The sequence below is a fragment of the Pan paniscus genome, chromosome 7 (genome assembly GCF_029289425.2).
Source record: "Pan paniscus chromosome 7, NHGRI_mPanPan1-v2.0_pri, whole genome shotgun sequence".
Taxonomy (NCBI): domain Eukaryota; kingdom Metazoa; phylum Chordata; class Mammalia; order Primates; family Hominidae; genus Pan; species Pan paniscus.
Window position 1 is genome coordinate 15,078,007 of NC_073256.2, and position 18,121 is coordinate 15,096,127.

General features: G+C 43.0%; 1 protein-coding gene across 4 annotated transcripts in view; it reads left to right on the forward strand.

Annotated features, from left to right (window-relative positions):
* The first annotated feature begins 8,585 nt into the window (after positions 1-8,585).
* FBXO25 (F-box protein 25) overlaps positions 8,586-18,121 on the forward strand; it is a 71,600-nt gene continuing 62,064 nt past the window's right edge. Inside the window, exons 1-2 of one of the 4 annotated variants that reach the window (XM_034965594.3) lie at positions 8,586-8,751; positions 14,710-14,850. In XM_034965594.3, the coding sequence (XP_034821485.1) occupies positions 14,717-14,850 (134 nt within the window). In that variant the 5' untranslated portion in view covers positions 8,586-8,751; positions 14,710-14,716. Of the gene's footprint in view, positions 8,752-8,929; positions 9,015-14,709; positions 14,851-18,121 lie in introns of those variants that run through there. The other 3 variants (XM_034965591.3, XM_055107359.2, XM_063606620.1) reach the window with 3 other exon arrangements.

Here is an 18,121-nt window from a genome sequence, read left to right on the forward strand (position 1 = left end):
TGCAGGTCAAGGTGTCCTCAGGTTGAGAAGTGCCTCATCTCATGCCAACTTTTCAACTTAAAAGATACAGTTTTTGTATGATACTGCACAGATACTGTCTTACTGGGCAATTTTCCTTCCATCTCAGGATAATAAAAGGTAAAACCAGAGGGTACTTCACACATCATAGCAAGAATCACAGTAAATATGTGTTTCCTTCTTATAAGTGCTCTTTTAAAGTTTTATAGCTCAACAAGTATTGTAGACTGTACAGTTGTCCTTCAGTGGAAGGAGAAACATCTACACAAAGTATGTCATTTATTTTCTTCTCAGGCTCTTTCTTTAAAATACCTGCCATTTGCCATGGACCTCTAAGACTGTCTGGCTCATAATGTTAGCAAAATCTTTTCTATTAGTGTAATTTGCTCCCGGTAGGGCAAAAAAATCTCGAAATAATAATATTCTTACGTTTCTTTCCTCTACTTCCTTTTGCATGACTTTGCACTCACTAGTTGACTACAGCATCCACATTGCCTTGAAAAGAAGTAGGACTTTTTTTTTTTTTAGCTGAAATGAAAAGTGGAAGAAAGAGTAAATTTTCCTTTTTTTTCTTCCCAAACAGGAACAGTTCAACATGAGGAAGCAGAATCAATGCACAGAAATTAAGCTAATGTCTTCACTCTTTGCAACACCACTTGAGCAGCTTGACCAAGTCACTCATGCCTAGTGGCCCCGTTAGTTGCTCTTCTCCCATCAGTGAGCTCTGGAATTTCCATCAGTAGCTGCCTATGCATTACTCATGGATCAGAGAGCAGAAAGACACCAGACCTTGCCAAGTCCCACCTAGGTAGCTACACAGGGAGCCCTGTATTGACCATGGCCCAGAACATGTGCAAGCGCCTTCCCATATGAGAGGGAGGGGCATTGGATTAAGAACCTGGTGACTCAGAAGGAAATATCCCCACCAGTGCTTTGGTGGGACTAGAAAATGGAGCCCACTACTGACACCAGGAAGTGCTCATCTGGAGTTTAATTGAAGACAAAAACCCCAATGTTGGTGCCCAAATGTCTCTGCCTTTTGAAATTGTTGTGTAAATTCACTGATAATTCTCTTAGATTCACGTGGAGACATTAGTATTAACTGTTATTCATCCCTTTAAGGTCATCTTCAGAAGACCCTACATTGTGTTCTAATTGCTCAGCAGGGCTCCCTCCTAGAAGTTTAGACAACAAACTTATGCACATGTGGACTGCACCATCAGTGCCCTGGTTATGTTGGAGTAAAAGTATAGAGAATTTTTAGGAAAACAGGCAGAAGTGTGGGTATTTTTGCTATTCTTTGCTTCACCTATCCACGGAGGTGGATAAAGACATCTGGGAAGGGGAAAATGTGGGCTAGCAAATAGAGAAGAGGCTGCTACTAGGCTGGGAAGTGCCTCCTTCTTTTACGACTAGCCAGAGACACTGAACTTGGCTGTCCAGGCAAGCTTGGGTCCTGGGATATACCGAAATAAACCTTGGCCTTTATACAGACTTATTCCTCAAGCCGAGTTGTTTCGCCAACTTGGTTCTGAAGATCCAGACCCCAGTTGGCATGAATCCATCCCCCTTAGACCCCAGCTGGCATGAATCCATCCCCCTTAGACCCCAGCTGGCATGAATCCATCCCCCTTTCCATCTTGCCATCTTCAGCCCTCCCGGTGGAGCGGAGGTTCTCACCTAAATAGAGAAGCTAAATTTCTACCTTCTGATTTTACCTTTTCCATGTGTGCATCAGGCGCTTTCTCCAAAAGATAAGAATCATTTGTGTTGACATCTTCACTTATTCAATTCCACTTTCTCTTCTAACTTAGTAAGAATTTCTGCTACTTAAATTGGCTTTAATTTCTTTTGCTCCCAGAAGTTATTGGAAGAATGCCCATTAACCATTTCATCATATTATTTCTATAACCCAAATTAATTTTCCGGAACATGCAGCATATCACCATAATGAGTTGCTATGACCAGTTGCATTAGAAAATATTGCCTTTCTATTTTTTCTGTATTTTTAAATTCAATCAAAAAGGAATAAACTTCTGCTGACAAAACTGCTTGGAAAAACCCATGCTGTTTAACATGCACTTTTACTATCTTCAGTTTACTAGCTTCTTTGCTGAAACCCTGGTGACCAACCATCTGTGGCCAGTTGTCATCATTTGTACAACCAGTGGCCCTAACTGGAAACTTGGAAAATTCCCAATCCTGGACAATCTGGCACATGGAAACATTCTTCTCAAGATGTACTAGAATTAAGACTCATTAACGAACAGAAAGCACCAACAGCTCTCATAGTTTACAATAGGCACAGGCCCAGTGGGGTGCTGGAGGTGGCTGGAATCGGCTTGGGGGAGTGGACCAAGTGCACCCCTTCCTGGCTCCTCATTCAGTGTTGTCTCATGGGCAGTGTGAAATTAGCCATGGTTGGAGTCTATACATAACAGAAATTCGCAAGTGCTACAAGTAAGGGCTTCCTCGCACTCCTGCCCCTCTTCGGAAGAGCTGGATTTTCAGCTCACCCCGGACATAATGCACTTGGCTACCTGGGCCATGGCCAGGGTATGAATGTTTGGTTCCCCCGCAAGATTCCTGTGCTGAAATCCTAATCCCCGTGTGATAGTGTTAGGAGGCAGGGTCTTTGGGAGGTGATGAGGTCATGGAGGGGAGCTCTTGTAAATGGGATTAGTGTCCTTAGAAGGAGACCCCAGAGAGCTGCCTCTCCCCTCCAGTCACGGTGGGCAGGAGATCAGGGTGAGTGAAGTCAGAGGCTGTCTGAGGGCCAGCCCTGCCAGTGCTGAGAGGTCCTGCTGCCTGGACACCCAGCCACCAGTGGCCTCATATTTGGTGGACATAGGGAGAAGGCTGTAGGAATTCCAGGCTCAAATGACAACAGAGACAGACACCACCTGTTGTACGAACAAATTGCAGCCAGGAGTTTGGTCCGGGTCTGAGTTCTGCCATCCCTGCCTGGGCTGTGTGCGTCTCAGTGCTTGGATCTCATGTAAGGCAACAGAGAAAAAAAAGGCCATGTCACCATGGAAATAATCATTAACACAATGAGCAAACACTGATACCACATCTGACTGACTTTGCGGCCTTGGCCCACTCCCGGCGTTTCAGCAAAAGTCGTGCCCTTTGGATTGCACATTTCCAGCTAGATGTGCAGCCCGTCTGTTGCACCTCTCTTTCCATTCCTTCTCCACAGTTAGAGGTGGACACTCAAGGCTCCAAAAAGTATAAGACTTTCATCTCAGCCTTCAGAGGGATTTCAGTCTCCATGCGGAACTGAGTTTTTTTTGTTTGTTTGTTTTGTTTTAAGTAGAGAGCAGGGCTGGGCTAAGATTTAAATAACTGAAACGAGTCATAAGGTGCTGAGTTTCCTGGAAGACAATCTAGGCAATACCATCGTGGACACTGGAAAGGGCAAATATTTCATGACGAACACACCAAAAGCAATAGCAACAAAAGCAAAAATTGACAAACGGGCCCTGATTAAACTTAAGAGCTTCTGCACAGCAAAAGAAACTATCAGCAGAGAAAACAGATCATCTATGGAATGGGATAAAATATTTGCAAACTATGTATCTGACAAAGTCTAATATCCAGCATCCATAGGGAACTAAATTTACAAGAAAAAAACCAAACAGCCCCATTAAAAAGTAAGCAAAGGACACAAACATACGCTTTTCAAAAGAAGACATACATGTGGCTAACAAGCACATTTTAAAAAGCTCAATGTCACTGATCATTAGAGAAATGCAAATTGAAACCATCATGAGATACCATCTCACACCAGTCGGAATAGCTATTACTAAAAAGTCAAATAATAACAGATGCTGGCAAGGTTGCAGAGAAAAGGGAACACTTATATGCTGATGATAGGAGTGTAAATTAGTTCAACCACTGTGGAAAGCCATATCGTGATTCCTCAAAGAGCTAAAAGAATTACCATTCCACTCAGCAATCCCATTACCGGGTACATACACAGAGGAATAGAAATTGTTCTACAGTAAAGATGCATGCACGTGTTTGTTCATTGCAATCCGCAGCTCACTGCACCCTCCGCCTCATGGGCTCAAGCAACCCTCCCACCTCAGCCTCCTGAGTAGCCGGGACTATAAGCCCACACTACTCTGTTCATAATAGCAAAGACAAGGAATCAATCTATTGCCCAAAAATGATAGACTGGATAAAAAAAAATAAGTGGTACGTATACACCACGGAATACTATGCAGCCATAAAAAAGAATGAGATCCTGTTTTCTGCAGGAACATAGATGGGACTGGAAGCCATTATCCTCATATCCTAAATTATGAGAACACATGGACACATAGAGGGGAACAACACATACTGGGGCCTACTTGAGGCTGGAGAGTGGGAGGAGGGAGAGGACCAGAAAGACTATCTATTGGGTACTAGGCTAATACCTGGGTGATGACATCATCTGTACAACAAACCCCCAAGACATGAGTTTACCTATATAGCAAACCTGTACATGTAGTCCTGAGCCTAAAATAATAGATTTTTTAAAAAAGATACTGGGTTTATGAAGTCCCCAGGAGGTCAGGAGGAAGAGAGAACGCTTGAGACAAGCATGGTCAGTGAGGAGCTTGCAGGGATGGCAGAGGGGCAGGGAGCAGCAGAGTTTGAGTAGAGGAACCAGAAGCCCAGCCCTGGACCCATCTCTGCCTTCCTGTGTATACGACTAACTCAGCTTTCAGGTGCAAGCTGGGGCTCAGGAGGTTATGTACTCACTTGAAGTTGCACGTCTAGGAATCCAGATGATGGTCCCATGTCTGCTGTGCCCCCGCCCTACTCTATTGCTAGGACAGCCAACCTCTACTCAGGGGCTGCAGCCGGTCAGCTGGCATCTACCAGGCTCAGCTGAGAGGGGTTCAGAGCCTACAGGAGCTGTGGCGTGCCAGGTCTAGGCTGCCTGTTGGCTGCTGTCAGGATGAATGCTGTTGTAGATAGATTCTTTTTGGCAACCGGAGACTTTCAAACGTCAATGGCCATGCAGTCTCCATGTTGCCCTTCCCATCCTGACACCACACACTCCTTATGCTGCAGCCACCATGGATGCCTGAGTGAACAGCCCCCAAATTCTATTCTAACTCCTTATTTAAAAGATAAGGAGACCCAAGACTGAGGAATTTGACATAAATAAGGAAACCGGCTTGCCTGAGCTGACTACTGCCTTTGGCCTCACGATAGCTGCCTGCTGGCCTCTGACTTTCACAGCTAGTACAACCTTCCAGCACCTTCCAGGATTGGTTTCTGTAAGAGGGGATTGTTTTTGTTCCCAGTCCCCCTAAACATTCTGTAGGTAATTACAGCACTCATGGCCCCATTTTCTCACTGTGTATTTGCCACCTTGGGTCTGTTCAGATGGCAATCTCCTGAAAACCAGGCACCTCCTCCTTGTACCCATGGCACCGTCGTGGTGCCTAGCTGCTGTCAGCACAGAGCATTAGCTCTGAGACAACTCCTCCTTGTACCCATGACACTGTCGTGGTGCCTGGCTGCTGCATTAGCTCTGAGACACTGCTGTGTTGCCCCCCCAGTTCTGCATCAGGTGGTACTGTTTTGTTTTGGTGGCTTGGTTCATTTTTTCTTATTGCAGTATTATCACTGCATAGAAAGCAGAAGTGGTCTTCCCATATTGTGTAAAATCCCCATTAAACATACGCCACCTGTTTCAGAGCGGCAGGAACAGGAAGAAGGATGGGATTCCCCGTGCCCGAAAGTATACCAAGTCTACGTTGTCCTGAGAGTTAAGGACTACATACACTTGTCCGTGCAGCATTTGGGAAGGTCAGAGGAGACGACTGTGTGGTGTGCACTGGAGAAGCGTGGGGCCCCTGTGCTCACCACCACCCTAAGCCCCTGTGAGGCAGGGGGCACCTGGTGCACTGTGACCAGCACTCTCCAAGCTTCCTGCCAGGAGGAGCTCTGACTCTGGACAGTGGCCGTAACAATGGGCTTAAATTTCCCCAGCTCCTTAGGTACTGTAAGGTTTGACTTAAAGAAAATTTTAAAACATGATTTTTCAATAAGTTGATTGCCAAAAAATCTCTGTGGTTAAGGAGGCACCTCCCTACTGGTCACTACTTCCCCCTGCCGAGCCTTCTGCCCGGGCAACTGCTCCACAATCTCCAGCTGCACCATGTGTTTTGAAAAGCGTTTCTCCCCGCCCCTCTGGGGTTTTTCTCCTCCTCCAGTGGTGAAATTCCCGAGGGCACTGAGTGGGTTACTCTTCACAAGCACAGAGCTAAGCCCAGGCCTGGTAGAAAGGACACACAAAGAAGACCCAAGACCATGAATATGCTCTTGACATTACTCTGTGGGCTCTGCTGTTACTCTGTGGGTTCTGACGTTACTCTGTGGGCTCTGCTGTTACTCTGTGGGTTCTGACGTTACTCTGTGGGCTCTGCTGTTACTCTGTGGGTTCTAACGTTACTTTGTGGGCTCTGCTGTTACTCTGTGGGCTCTGCTATTACACTATGGGTTCTGATGTTACTCTGTGGGTGCCTGCTATTATTCTGTGGGTCCTGCTGTTACTCTGTGGGCTCTGATGTTAGTTACACTGTGGGTTCTGCTGTTACTCTGTGAATTCCTGCTGTTACTCTGTGGATCTCTCTGTGGTTACTCTCTGAATTCCTGCTCTTATTCTGTGGACTTCTTTTGTTGCTTTGTGAGTTTCTGCAGTTTGTTTACCTCTTTACCATCCATCCAGGAATTCTTTCACTAGGAATTGTGTGGATGCTGGCCAATTGGGCTAAATTTAATATTACTATGTCCCCCATTGTGGTGGTGGGGTCTTGGCTTGGCAATTTCTACTAGTATTCCATATGCAGTTAACCTTGACACATCAGTGAAAGAAAAATAAAATTTCAGGCCTGCAAACTTACTATGCCAAAGGGAAAAGTTAATATTGGCAAAACACACACACACACACACACAGTCTTCTTTTTGTTCCCAAAAGCTTACTTTATCTTATGTGAAATGTAGATCTACTGAGTATGAGACAGATGCATAACCCTCCCCCATACCTTTCTTTTCACATGTGAAATGTAGATTTGCTGTACTCTAATCAGAGCCTCACAAAAATGTGACCATTTGCCTCATAGCCTACTCTCCCCTCTTTCCCCTCCTACCGGCGCTTTTCCCTTAAATATTTGGGAAAAAGTACAGGCCAAAAATCCTACTGTAACCTGTGTTTCTTTTTCCCCAGGCACGTCCACAATTTTGGCAAAATAAACCTCTAAATCAGTTGTGATCTGCCTCAGACACTTTTTGGTTTACACAACAATCCAATCATAGCGATTTATTTGGAAATATACCTTCACAAGTTAAATCAGACCACAGCGCTACTGGGCATTATTTATAATGGCAAACTATTGCAAACAATTTAAAACCCATCATAGACATCATAGAAACTATTCTAATAAATTGATACATTTATATAATAGAATAATCCGCAACCTTGAAGGGAATGAAGGAAGGAATAAAGAGAGAGGGAAAGGAAGAAAAGAACAGAGAGAGGAAGGAGGGACAGACAGGTGTTTAAATTGGGGATGTGCAAGCAATATTGCCTACTTCATTGCCTTCACATTATTTAAAAGCATGTGGTCAAGAAACACTATTATAATAAGCACTTCAGAAATAACTTCTAAAATTACTTTTCCAAAATACGAATCCATACTATACACTTCCTGTAATGTGCACCACATGTAGATGCACACATTTTAACAAGGAAAAGACTTAATACTCATATTTGCTTGCTACACACCAGACACTGTTTTAAATGTTTTGCACACGCTAACTCATTTGTTCTTATAGAAATCCTGTAGCGTGCACCGCCACCTCCATGTTTCTAGGAGGAAACTGAGGCACGGGGGCTGCGGCTCCTGGACCCACCTGGCATTCTCGGCCTGCCTCTCTCCCTCCAGCCGCCCCACATTCTTTTTTCCTAATTGGAAAAAACTATTCACGCTGCTCCTCCAGGGCATTTCAACCTTCTAGCAAGGTCCGACAAGATTCGAAACTGTTTATAAAGAGAACGTGTTTGTGCCTGAATGCTGAGTGTGAGCGCGCAGTGATGCCCTAGAGTGCAGTCATCCCGGGCTTGGCGCCCAGCGGGTGCAAATACGGCCGCAGGGTGGAAATGCGGCGGCGGGGCTGCCCGGGCTCCTGTGGGACCCGCGCGGCGCGGGCACGCACATTCTCGGGGACGCGCGTCCTCAGGCCACAAGAACGCCTGAAGGCCCCGGCCAGCGTCCTCCCGTGAAGACCCAGACCGGCGTCGTCACCCGCCGCGCAGGCCTAAATCTCACGTCTTCGTCGTCATCTCCCAGCGATCGCAGGGATCTCGGGCACTGACCGCGCCCGTCCCTGCGCACCCGAGCCCCACCCCGCGCCCCCACGCCCCCACGCCCCCACGCCCCCACGCCTCCACGCCCGGCACTCTGGACGCGTGCGGAGGGGCAGTGCCTACTACGCAGGCGCACGCTGCGGGCGTCAGGACTAGGCAGCAACATTGCCACGCGGATCCGCGTCGGCCAATCAGCATGGCCAGGGGCGGGGCTTCCCTGAGGCGTGCCGGGAGGCGGCGGCCCACTTCCGGCAATAATCGCCTGGTCGCCGTCAGGTGCGGGCCCAGGTGGCCGGCGCGCCAGTTGGGCACTGGGGGAAGCGGGCGCGTCAGGTGAAGACTGGGGGCCGCAGGCGCGCTAGGTAGGTACGGGGTGCCGCGGGCGCGTCAGGTGAAGACTTGGCGCCGCAGGCGCTTTAGGTGAAGATTGGGGCTCGCGGGCGCGTAAGGTGGGGACGACGGGCCACGGGCGAGTCAGGTGAAGACCGAGGGCGGCGGGCGCGTCAGGGGAAGACATGGGGTCGCGAGCGCGTCAGGTGGGGACCGGGGGCCTCGGGCGCGTCAGGTGGGGACGGGGTTGTCGCGGGCGCGTCAGGTGGGGACGGGATTGCCGCTTGAGCGTCTGGTGAGGTCTGGGTCCGCGGGCGCGTCAGGTGGGGTCTGGGGGCGGCCGGCGGGTGTGGAGGGTTCATTCAGGGAGCTGCGGGCGAGTCAGGTGGGCACGGGGGCCGCCCACAGGTGCACCGCGTGTCCTCAGCCGCTTCCCCTGCCCACCTTCTGCGACCCCTTCCCGCCCCCACCCTCCTGGGCGGTCTTGCAGACCCGAGCTTCTGTCCTCCTCGCTGGGCAAGGTGTTTCGGGGACGACTCCTGCCGGCGTTTGCCCTCCGGGCTCGGCCCTTGCCTCCTCGCCGGTGGACACCTGCTAGGTGTGACCCTTCATTCCTCCAGGCCACTCTGCCCCGTCTGCTGCTTACCTTAACTTTTTTTCCCTACTCTTGGTCTGTGGCTCTGGCTCTGTCCCTGTCTCCTCCCTTAATTTCTTTCCATGCTTATTTTTCTTGCAGCAGACACTAATTTTGCATCCTTGCCCTCACAGTAAGCTCAATTTGACCTTTTTCTCAATTAGATTCCACCTCTGTCCTTGGGCCTATTCAAACTCATTTTGAAGACTAAAAGAATCTAGAGAACCATTTCTTCCCTTATGAAGCTGTCTCTTGCTGCCTCCAAATCCTAACCATCCGGCCCTAATCAGAAAAGACGTTTACTCTTTCATATTCTGTTTTCTCCTCGTCTTTACGTGTTTACCTTTCCCATGAGGAATCTGTGATTATCTGTAAGTCCTTAGAGTAAATCTTATTTCTGACTCTCAGCCCTCAGTTTGCCATTTTTTAAAATGTCCTTTCTGGATCAAATTTGTCCACACTTATAAGCAAAACAAATAGGTAAACACATGTGGTCTTTTAAGATGGATTGGAGTTTTCTTTCCTGTCTTGTTTTCCTTGTTTTAGTGCCTTTATATTTAGATTCATCATTACTTGAAATCATATTAGTGATCTGTAATAGACGGTAAAAAAAAAAAGTTAAAAAGCTTATAATTTAATGGCATCTGTTTTAATACGGTTTTCAGGAACTGCTATTATAAACATAGTGGTTAGGAGCATGGATCCTGGAGTGAGACTCCATCATTTTGAATCCCAGCTCCACTGAACTCTTTGCCTCAGTGTCTTCATCTTTAAAATAGATAATGAAACTTGTAAAACAAGAATAATGTTTTCTACCTTGGAGGACAGTGTGAGGATTAAATGAGACAACATATGTAGATTGTTTAGAGTAATGCGTAGCTAGCCTATAGTAAGCTCTAATGTTTGCCATTATTATTGTTAAGAAAAAATATGCTTGTTGAAGGAAAGACATTTTTTTTTTGTTCTGAGTCTCTCATGCCAAGAGTTTCCACCAGCAAATGAACTTCATGAAGTCCTTTTCTACTGAAGTACCCCACCCACATGTCCTACCACATGAAATAGAAATTAAGGGAAGATTTTAAATAGTTAATCATTGTAGGCTGTCTGAAATAAGTTGGCATAAAATGTGCTTAAAATTTGCAAATTATACAAGCTACACCCTTTGAGTGCTTGCTCTTAAAAGTTTAATAATTTTCAGGAGTAATTTCTAGTTTTTTTGTGTTTGCAAATTCCCAAAATAAAGGTAATTTTAATTAAAATAAGCGTATAAAGCTCTAGCAATTCACATTTTTTAGCTGAACAAATACATTCCCATTAAAAGCCGTGGGTCGTCATCATTCTATAAAACTTTAGTAGCATTGTTTTCTGATTTGCAAACTCAGAAGCCTCAGTTTGGGAGTATTTTTGAAAACTTGAGATCCAGACCCCAGACGTTTTAAATTGCAACTTGTCTTTTTTTGTTGTTGTTGTTGTTTTTAATCTGCATCCAGAGTTTGTGCTTTAGTTCATGAGCTGTATAGATTATGCTTTAAGAAAAACTTCATTGTGATCCATAGAGCATACCATAACAAATCTGTGAAGCACACACATCTTCAGAGAAACAAATCTTTTCCTCTGTGTTGAAAATAAGCCTTTGGGCATGGACTATTTTTTTATTTCCATGGCTGCATTTCATTCCTTTCAACCCTTAAAAAATCAAACTTAGCAGCTGAGAAATTCAGACCAAACTATTCATTTCTCACTGAGTTGCCAAAATGAATTATCTGTAGAGTTTAGGTAGTTGTAAAAGAATTGATTATATTAATGGAAACAGTAGGCAGGCTCTTTATGTAAATGTTATAAAGATTGTTTGTGAAACTAGAAGGTAAGTGTATTAAATGATGAGTGGGCATAGTGTCTAAATAGGTAAGTACAATATTTGTGTGTCATCAAGTTTTAAAATATTTTTTCAGCTGAGGATACCGGGATGTACACAGGACAGTCATCCAGATAAGGTTCTGTTGGCAAGATATTTGTTGCCTAGTTGTTTTTTTCTGTCTCCATGTTTTTCATTTGATCTATCCTACAAGCCCTAGAAAATTATTATTCTCAAAACAACACTGCTCACACTGATCTGTTGCTGAAAAACGTTTAATTACTGACAGAATAAAGTCTAAACACCTTTGATATTCTATGACCTGGCTTCTAGTTGCTTATGTACCAGTCCTCTGATAAACTTTCTCCATTTTATCCCATCTTTTCTGCTTATTTTTCACAAACTGTGGCACACATTTTGCCCTTTATACTTATTCACCCACCATTCCCATGATTGATATTTTTTGCCTTGCCTCTCCATTCATTTAAGATCTAACCATGCTTCAGGGCGGAGATCGAGTCCTAGTTTCTAGTCAGAGCTTTCCCAGCTGATTTGCTTTCTGCTCAAATTAACTTTATTCTCTCTTTACCACAAGTTACAAGATTGTGGACATATCTCTATGTATGTATACATGCACACTCATATATCTACATGTAAACACACTTTATTATATTACACTTGTATGGAATTTGTGTGTGTTTTGCTATTGTTCTTTTTTAGTTCCTTAGCTAAATTGCACACTTTTGAGGGCAGGAACATCTAGCATAATAACATGTAGTTGGTGCTCAAATGTTTGTCGTTGAAGTAATCCTGTATTTGGTCTGTTAGCAATATTTTTCAGGACTATCCACTTGATTTTTTTTTAAAATATAGATTTCTGAATCCACAGTTTCAAGTTGATATTGAGAGATAATTTGATAATTATCAGAGATGTTCCTAGCAGCCATTTTCTGTTGAATGTGTTTTATGAGACTCAAGGTGCCACTTCAGTGATCTGCTACTTCATGGTCTTTGCTGCCTTTGGTGGGAATGTTCTTGAAAATCATAAAATCAGCTGTATGCTATTAGAGACAGTTTTAGATAACTTTAGGTCGACTGAACATGGGCATTGAGTTTTGCATTTTAGGATGTTCAGTAGTTGTGAAGCAGTTCTGTGAGACAAAGTTTATCAAAATTGTGCTGAAATTTAAGGAATAAAGTATTTTCTAAAGCAAGAATTTAAATTAATCATTATGTGACTGAAAAAGACATGTTCTGACTATAAGTCAGTTTAGCAAGGTTTGAGATTTTCTTCGTGTAAAGAATAATTACTTCATCATTTCCTACACCAGTCAAGAATTAAGCATTTGTGGTTGATCCAGGAATATTGTTGAAGTCTATGTAATTTCCTTCCTTTTTTTTCTGTATCTTCTAGGATTGTATAAGTGCCCATTTAATAGCTTGTTTTTTGTTAATTATACTAAATATAGTTGGGAGGTGGTGTTTGGAGATGTTCATCTCTCATTTATTCTCCATGATGTAAATATTCTACATTATTCTCTATGATATAAATATTCTATATTATAAAATACTCAAGTCTGTTCGGGACGTGAAATTAAAGTAATACATTACAGAAACCACTTTTGCTTGAGTAATTCAGCTACCTTTCTGTAGCTAAATTCAACGTATATTTTCAACTCTTGCCATGCTTGGCGTTTTTATAACATTTTTGTCTCTGTCGATCATTTCTTTCCTGAAATACATTTTTCTCCTGACTTCCTACTTCTCCCTCTACCTTTTTGGCTCTTCCTTTTCAGTTTTTCTTCTTGGCTTATATCTGCCAATCCCTTAAATGGTGATGTTTCTTAGGGTTTTTTTCTTGGCTGTCTTGATTTCCCTCTCGACATATTCTGTGATATTATTTGTGTGGTTTTGATTAGTGTCTAAATGCTCATGATTTTCCTCTTTCTCTCTAGTCTAACTCTCTTCTGAACCATGGATCTATATATTTATTCATTCAGTAAATAAATACTTATAGAGCTCCTGTTGTTTTCCTGGCATTGTTCAAGGTAATGGAATACGGACCTGAACAAGACATTGCATTTTCTTGGAGGAAAACAGATGATAAACACGCTAATCATTTCAGACAGCCCTTACAACTATGAAGGCACTAGATAATGGCTTAGACTGGTAGGGATGGGGTTGAGGCAGCAGAAGGGCGCTGTTTGGACAGGGAGTCAGGGAGCCTTTCTGGGATGTGACGTTTTGAATCAGCAGTGTGAACATCTGAGGTGGTTTTTAGCCTCATGCACAGTCTCACTGTGTATGAGAATCACCTGTGGACCTTTAAAAACTACTTAAACTTAGCCTTCACCCCCAAATATTCATATTTAACTGAACTAAGATGGGACTAAGCACTTGAATGTTTAAAAAGCTTCCTGTGATGTTAATGCACAGCACTAGCTGAAAACCACTGATCAAGAGGAGCAGAAATCAAGTCAATGGGAAGAACTAGCATTTGAAGTCTCACTCTTATCAAATTGTGAGCGTCATGAAGTTAATCACGAAGTTGCATCATTTTTTAAGTCATAATTTTTATACCTGGAGTCTAGTATTTCAAACTGAACAGGCATGTCCTAAGCTGAAATTAATATCCCTTATCTCTCCTTTCCTAATAAAACCCTGCTGTTCCTTCTGTATGTCTTATCCCAGAACCAGGGGCTACAAAACAAAATCTAGATAACTTCCTTGATTTCCTCCTCACGTTTCCAGCCAGTCTTCAAGTACTGTTTGACTCTGTTTCCTAAATATTTCTGCAGTCTCTGCTCTTCTGTTTATTTTGCCACTTTATACTCTCACCTTTTAAAGGTCAACATTCAGAAGCCTACAGTCCCAACTACTTTCCTCCAGGTGACCCTCACCCCATACCTTCTCCCACTGTGATACTGAGTTCTTTGTAAACCACAAATCTGCTTGAATCACTTACCTGCTTACTTCCCTTTTTTGGCCCCTCATTGCCTTCAGAATAGCATCCAACTCCTCTAACTTGATCCAGCCTTAATGACTTCTCCATCCTTAATTCTGGCCCACTCTCTCTCATCTATTCTAAGCTTCAACCAAACTGAACTACTTAGAGTTGCTGAACATGAATACATTTCATTTTCGGTTGCTTCTAACTTCTGGCAAAGAGAGAATACTTGTTTGGGATAATATTCCCTATTCCACACTCCCTGACCCCTGCTTGTTTTTCAGGTATGAGCTTGAATGTCACCTCTGGTAAACCTTTCATGGGATACACAGTATTAGGCCAGTAAAACCACGTTTACTTACCCCATGTGATCACTTTAGTACAGAGTACTGTGTTATTGTCACTGTCACCAATGTCGAGCCAACGTTTAATTAATGAGCAGACATTTAAATGTTAAGAACTTTAATCTTTAAAATTAATGAATAAATGTTCTAAGTGAAAAGAAACTTTTATGAATTATATATACTTTTTAACATAATTTAACTTTTTCATAGGAGAACTATGCCATTTTTGGGTCAGGACTGGAGATCTCCTGGATGGAGTTGGATTAAGACAGAAGATGGCTGGAAGAGATGTGAATCTTGTAGTCAGAAACTTGAAAGAGAGAATAACCATTGTAACATCAGTCACAGCATGTAAGTTACAGCTGAGCAGAACCGTGCCATTTGCCAGTTTAGCATGTATGGCCTTACCTATTTTTCAAGTCCCTGCAAAGCTCCATAACTTTTGAGACTTGCCCACCCAGAAGGCTGGTGTGAAGAGACAAGTTATTTAGCTAAAAAATGAGGCTAGTAGATTGCCTAATATTCACACACAGATGCTTTCGTCTTTTTTTTTTAATTTAAAACATTTAATCCTCACAATAATTGGGAGAGAGGTATTATTATTAATCCCACATTATAGCTGAGGAACCTGAGGACATTGAAATGCACAGTTTTGGTGGCATATATCAGAAATGTAGTAATAGTGGCTTACACAAGACAAATCAGTTTTTCTCCCTTGAAAGCCTGAGTTGGCATGATGACTTTGCTCGTAACATTGTCAAGGGGCCAAGCACAGTCTGTCTTGTTGCTCTGCCATCCCAAGAGTGCAGCCTTACCTGCATGGTCCAAAACGGTGTATTACCTGCCACATTTGCGCTCAGGCCAAAGGGTAGGTGGGGTTGGTGAGACACAACCTGTGTTTCAGTGGCACAGCCCAAAAGTTACATGCATCACGTTGCCCACACCTTGTTGGCTAGAGCACTAGTGCAAGGGAGGCTGGGGTTGTGGCCCAGCCGTGTGTCCAGATAAAAACCAGAGACTGCATGAGCACAGAACCAGGGTAGGTGGCTATCGTATGATGACTACAGGTCTACCACAGTGGTGTTTGAGAATTTGGAGGGCTAGGAAGGTCTTGAGATAGCCTCCTCTAGAATGTCATGGGTCTAGTCATTTATTGTATATTATTTTACATTTGTGTAATTATCAACTGTGTGCTTGATGGGCCATATGTTTTTCTGACAGAATTTTAGTAACTTTAGGCCAGAGACTGGTTTTTGCAGTATTTGAAGCAGAAATTAATTTTCTATTTTAGTTACAGTGAGGATAACACATAATATTTTTAAACTTATATTGTAGCAGTTCACTGCCACACTAAGATGTATTTAATGTTGATAGCTGTAAAACTTATTTAAAGCTTGTAATTATGCTGTTGGTATTGCGTAATGTTATACAGTTATGAATTTTCTAGGTCATTTTTACTATCTTATAATTTTTATGGCAGTTTTTTTAAAATTTAAAGGTGGTTGACTATATCTAGAAATGTCAGGTGTCTCACATTTACTCCCAGTAGCCACTATTAAATGTGGATTTTAGGATAGGGAGATATATTACAGAATGTCAATTTAAAAAAAGCTGTAATGCTTGAAGTACAGTGTTACTGCTGCATCTGCGGTGAGGAATTTGTGGGAATTTGTTTTTTTCCCTCATGTATTCTTTTTCCCATCATCTCAAACACATTTTAAATGTCTGAGAATTGTTTTTTTTTCTGCTGCACACATAAAATTAGAGAATACAGTCGAGATATGTTTTCTTTGCATAACTGGCTACCCCTCTGTCTCCCTTTCCCCTTCCCCCAAACTTACCTACAGATCCGCCCCTTTGAACCAATGGCTGCTAACACAAGCATCCCTGCGCAAAAAGGTTTTATGACAGCAACGCTGGCTACCCTCTGTAGGGCACAGTAAGCGAGAACTAGTCAGCACCACCTTTTACCCCACCTAGTTGCTTTGCAGTACTGGGATCCCCCGCCCTGCTTCCTACTCTGCCATTTCGTTCATCTTCCTCTGACTTTTGTCCGTTCCTACCAAAATGCAAATCCAAACCTGTGGGTAGAGGCTGTTGGTGACCTGAAACTGCAGCAGATGTTTAATATATCCTTTCTCTGGAAGGAAAAACCATTTAACTTTGAACCTAAAATTGATTTTAAAAAGATAAGACCATATGTAATCACCATTTAAAATCACTATATAAATGGCCTTCTCTTTCCCCCACATGTCTTTGAGAAACATAGTACTCCTAATTCTTTGATTTAAGGTGGGCTTTCAAAACTTAGAAAAAGAACTATAGTAAAAATAATTTAGGTAATCAAGATTCTATGTAACTTTGTTAATTTTCTTTTTTGTGAACGTGCGTGAAAATAGGCCTTTAGTATCCTTCTGCTTACTTTTCAACTCATTTTAGTATTCAAAGTTTAGAGAACATAGGGAAGAAATTAAGCAATTCAACATGGTTGATCTGGGGGCAGCCAGCCAGTTCATACTCTGAATCCTTGATTAAGCTGCTCTTTCAAGCAACATTCATGATATTACTGAGGTTTAAACATAGTTTGATAGAGGATTCATCTTAACCCTGACCTAAGTAAGCCTTTTATTAGGCTGTTGATTCAGAATAGAGGGTAGGTCGGCTGGGGTCCAGATTGAAGAGAGGACAGCCAGTTAAGGGTTTCAGTAGACAGGTGAGAAATGTTGAGTGCTGCCTATGGTGATGTCTGCACAGCTGGACAGAGGGTCAGGATCAGTAAAAGAGTGAGTCACATATTGATTGGACTAGCCAAAAGGGTGGCCCTGAGAAGGACTCTGAGGGTTCAGCTGGGGAAATGGTGTAGGTAAATAATCTGGCTGGGTCTTCTCTCCAGCATAGTGTTTCTGCCACTCAGTTTTATGTTTGATGACAGAAATTGTATGATTCCTATAAAGGAAAGATATTGAAGAAAAGTGTCTAAATACTGTATATCTTTAAGAATTTCTAACCTTTTCCATCAGATTTCAGTGTTATTATGGGCACTGTAATTGCCTATAGTTATTTCAGTATAACTATAGGCGCTGTTGAGGATGTATAAGAAGTTGTTCCTTGTCTTTTATGAAGTTGACATTTGACAAGGGAGTGTGTAGTCAAACATAACGCATTCAGCTCAGTCTTGGCAGAGACTCCCATTGCTTGCTCCTCATTGTTCACCCACTCATTTATTTGCTATTTTCACTTGCTCACTCATTTATTCTTCCACTCATTCTGTAAACTGATATTTCTTGGTCATCTGCTGTGTGCCGGTAGGGCCCCCATGCGGCCCACAGCCCCACTGTGTTTGCTTGGTTGGCCTGCTCTACTCCTCTTTGTGTTATCAATATTTCAAACTCCTTCACTCTCCTCTGATGTTCGGCTCCCTACATACTCCTTCCCCATCTTTTCAAAACAGCCGGATCTCTTGTGTCACCAGGAAATCCAGAGCCATCAGACTTTTTCTCAGAACCTTAGGTTGATTTAAAATTTTCATCTTCATTAACTTTATACTGAATCTTTATTTTTTGTCCAGAACACCTGAGATATTCCGAACAGAGGCTTCTTTTTGTTAATTATCTCACAAGGA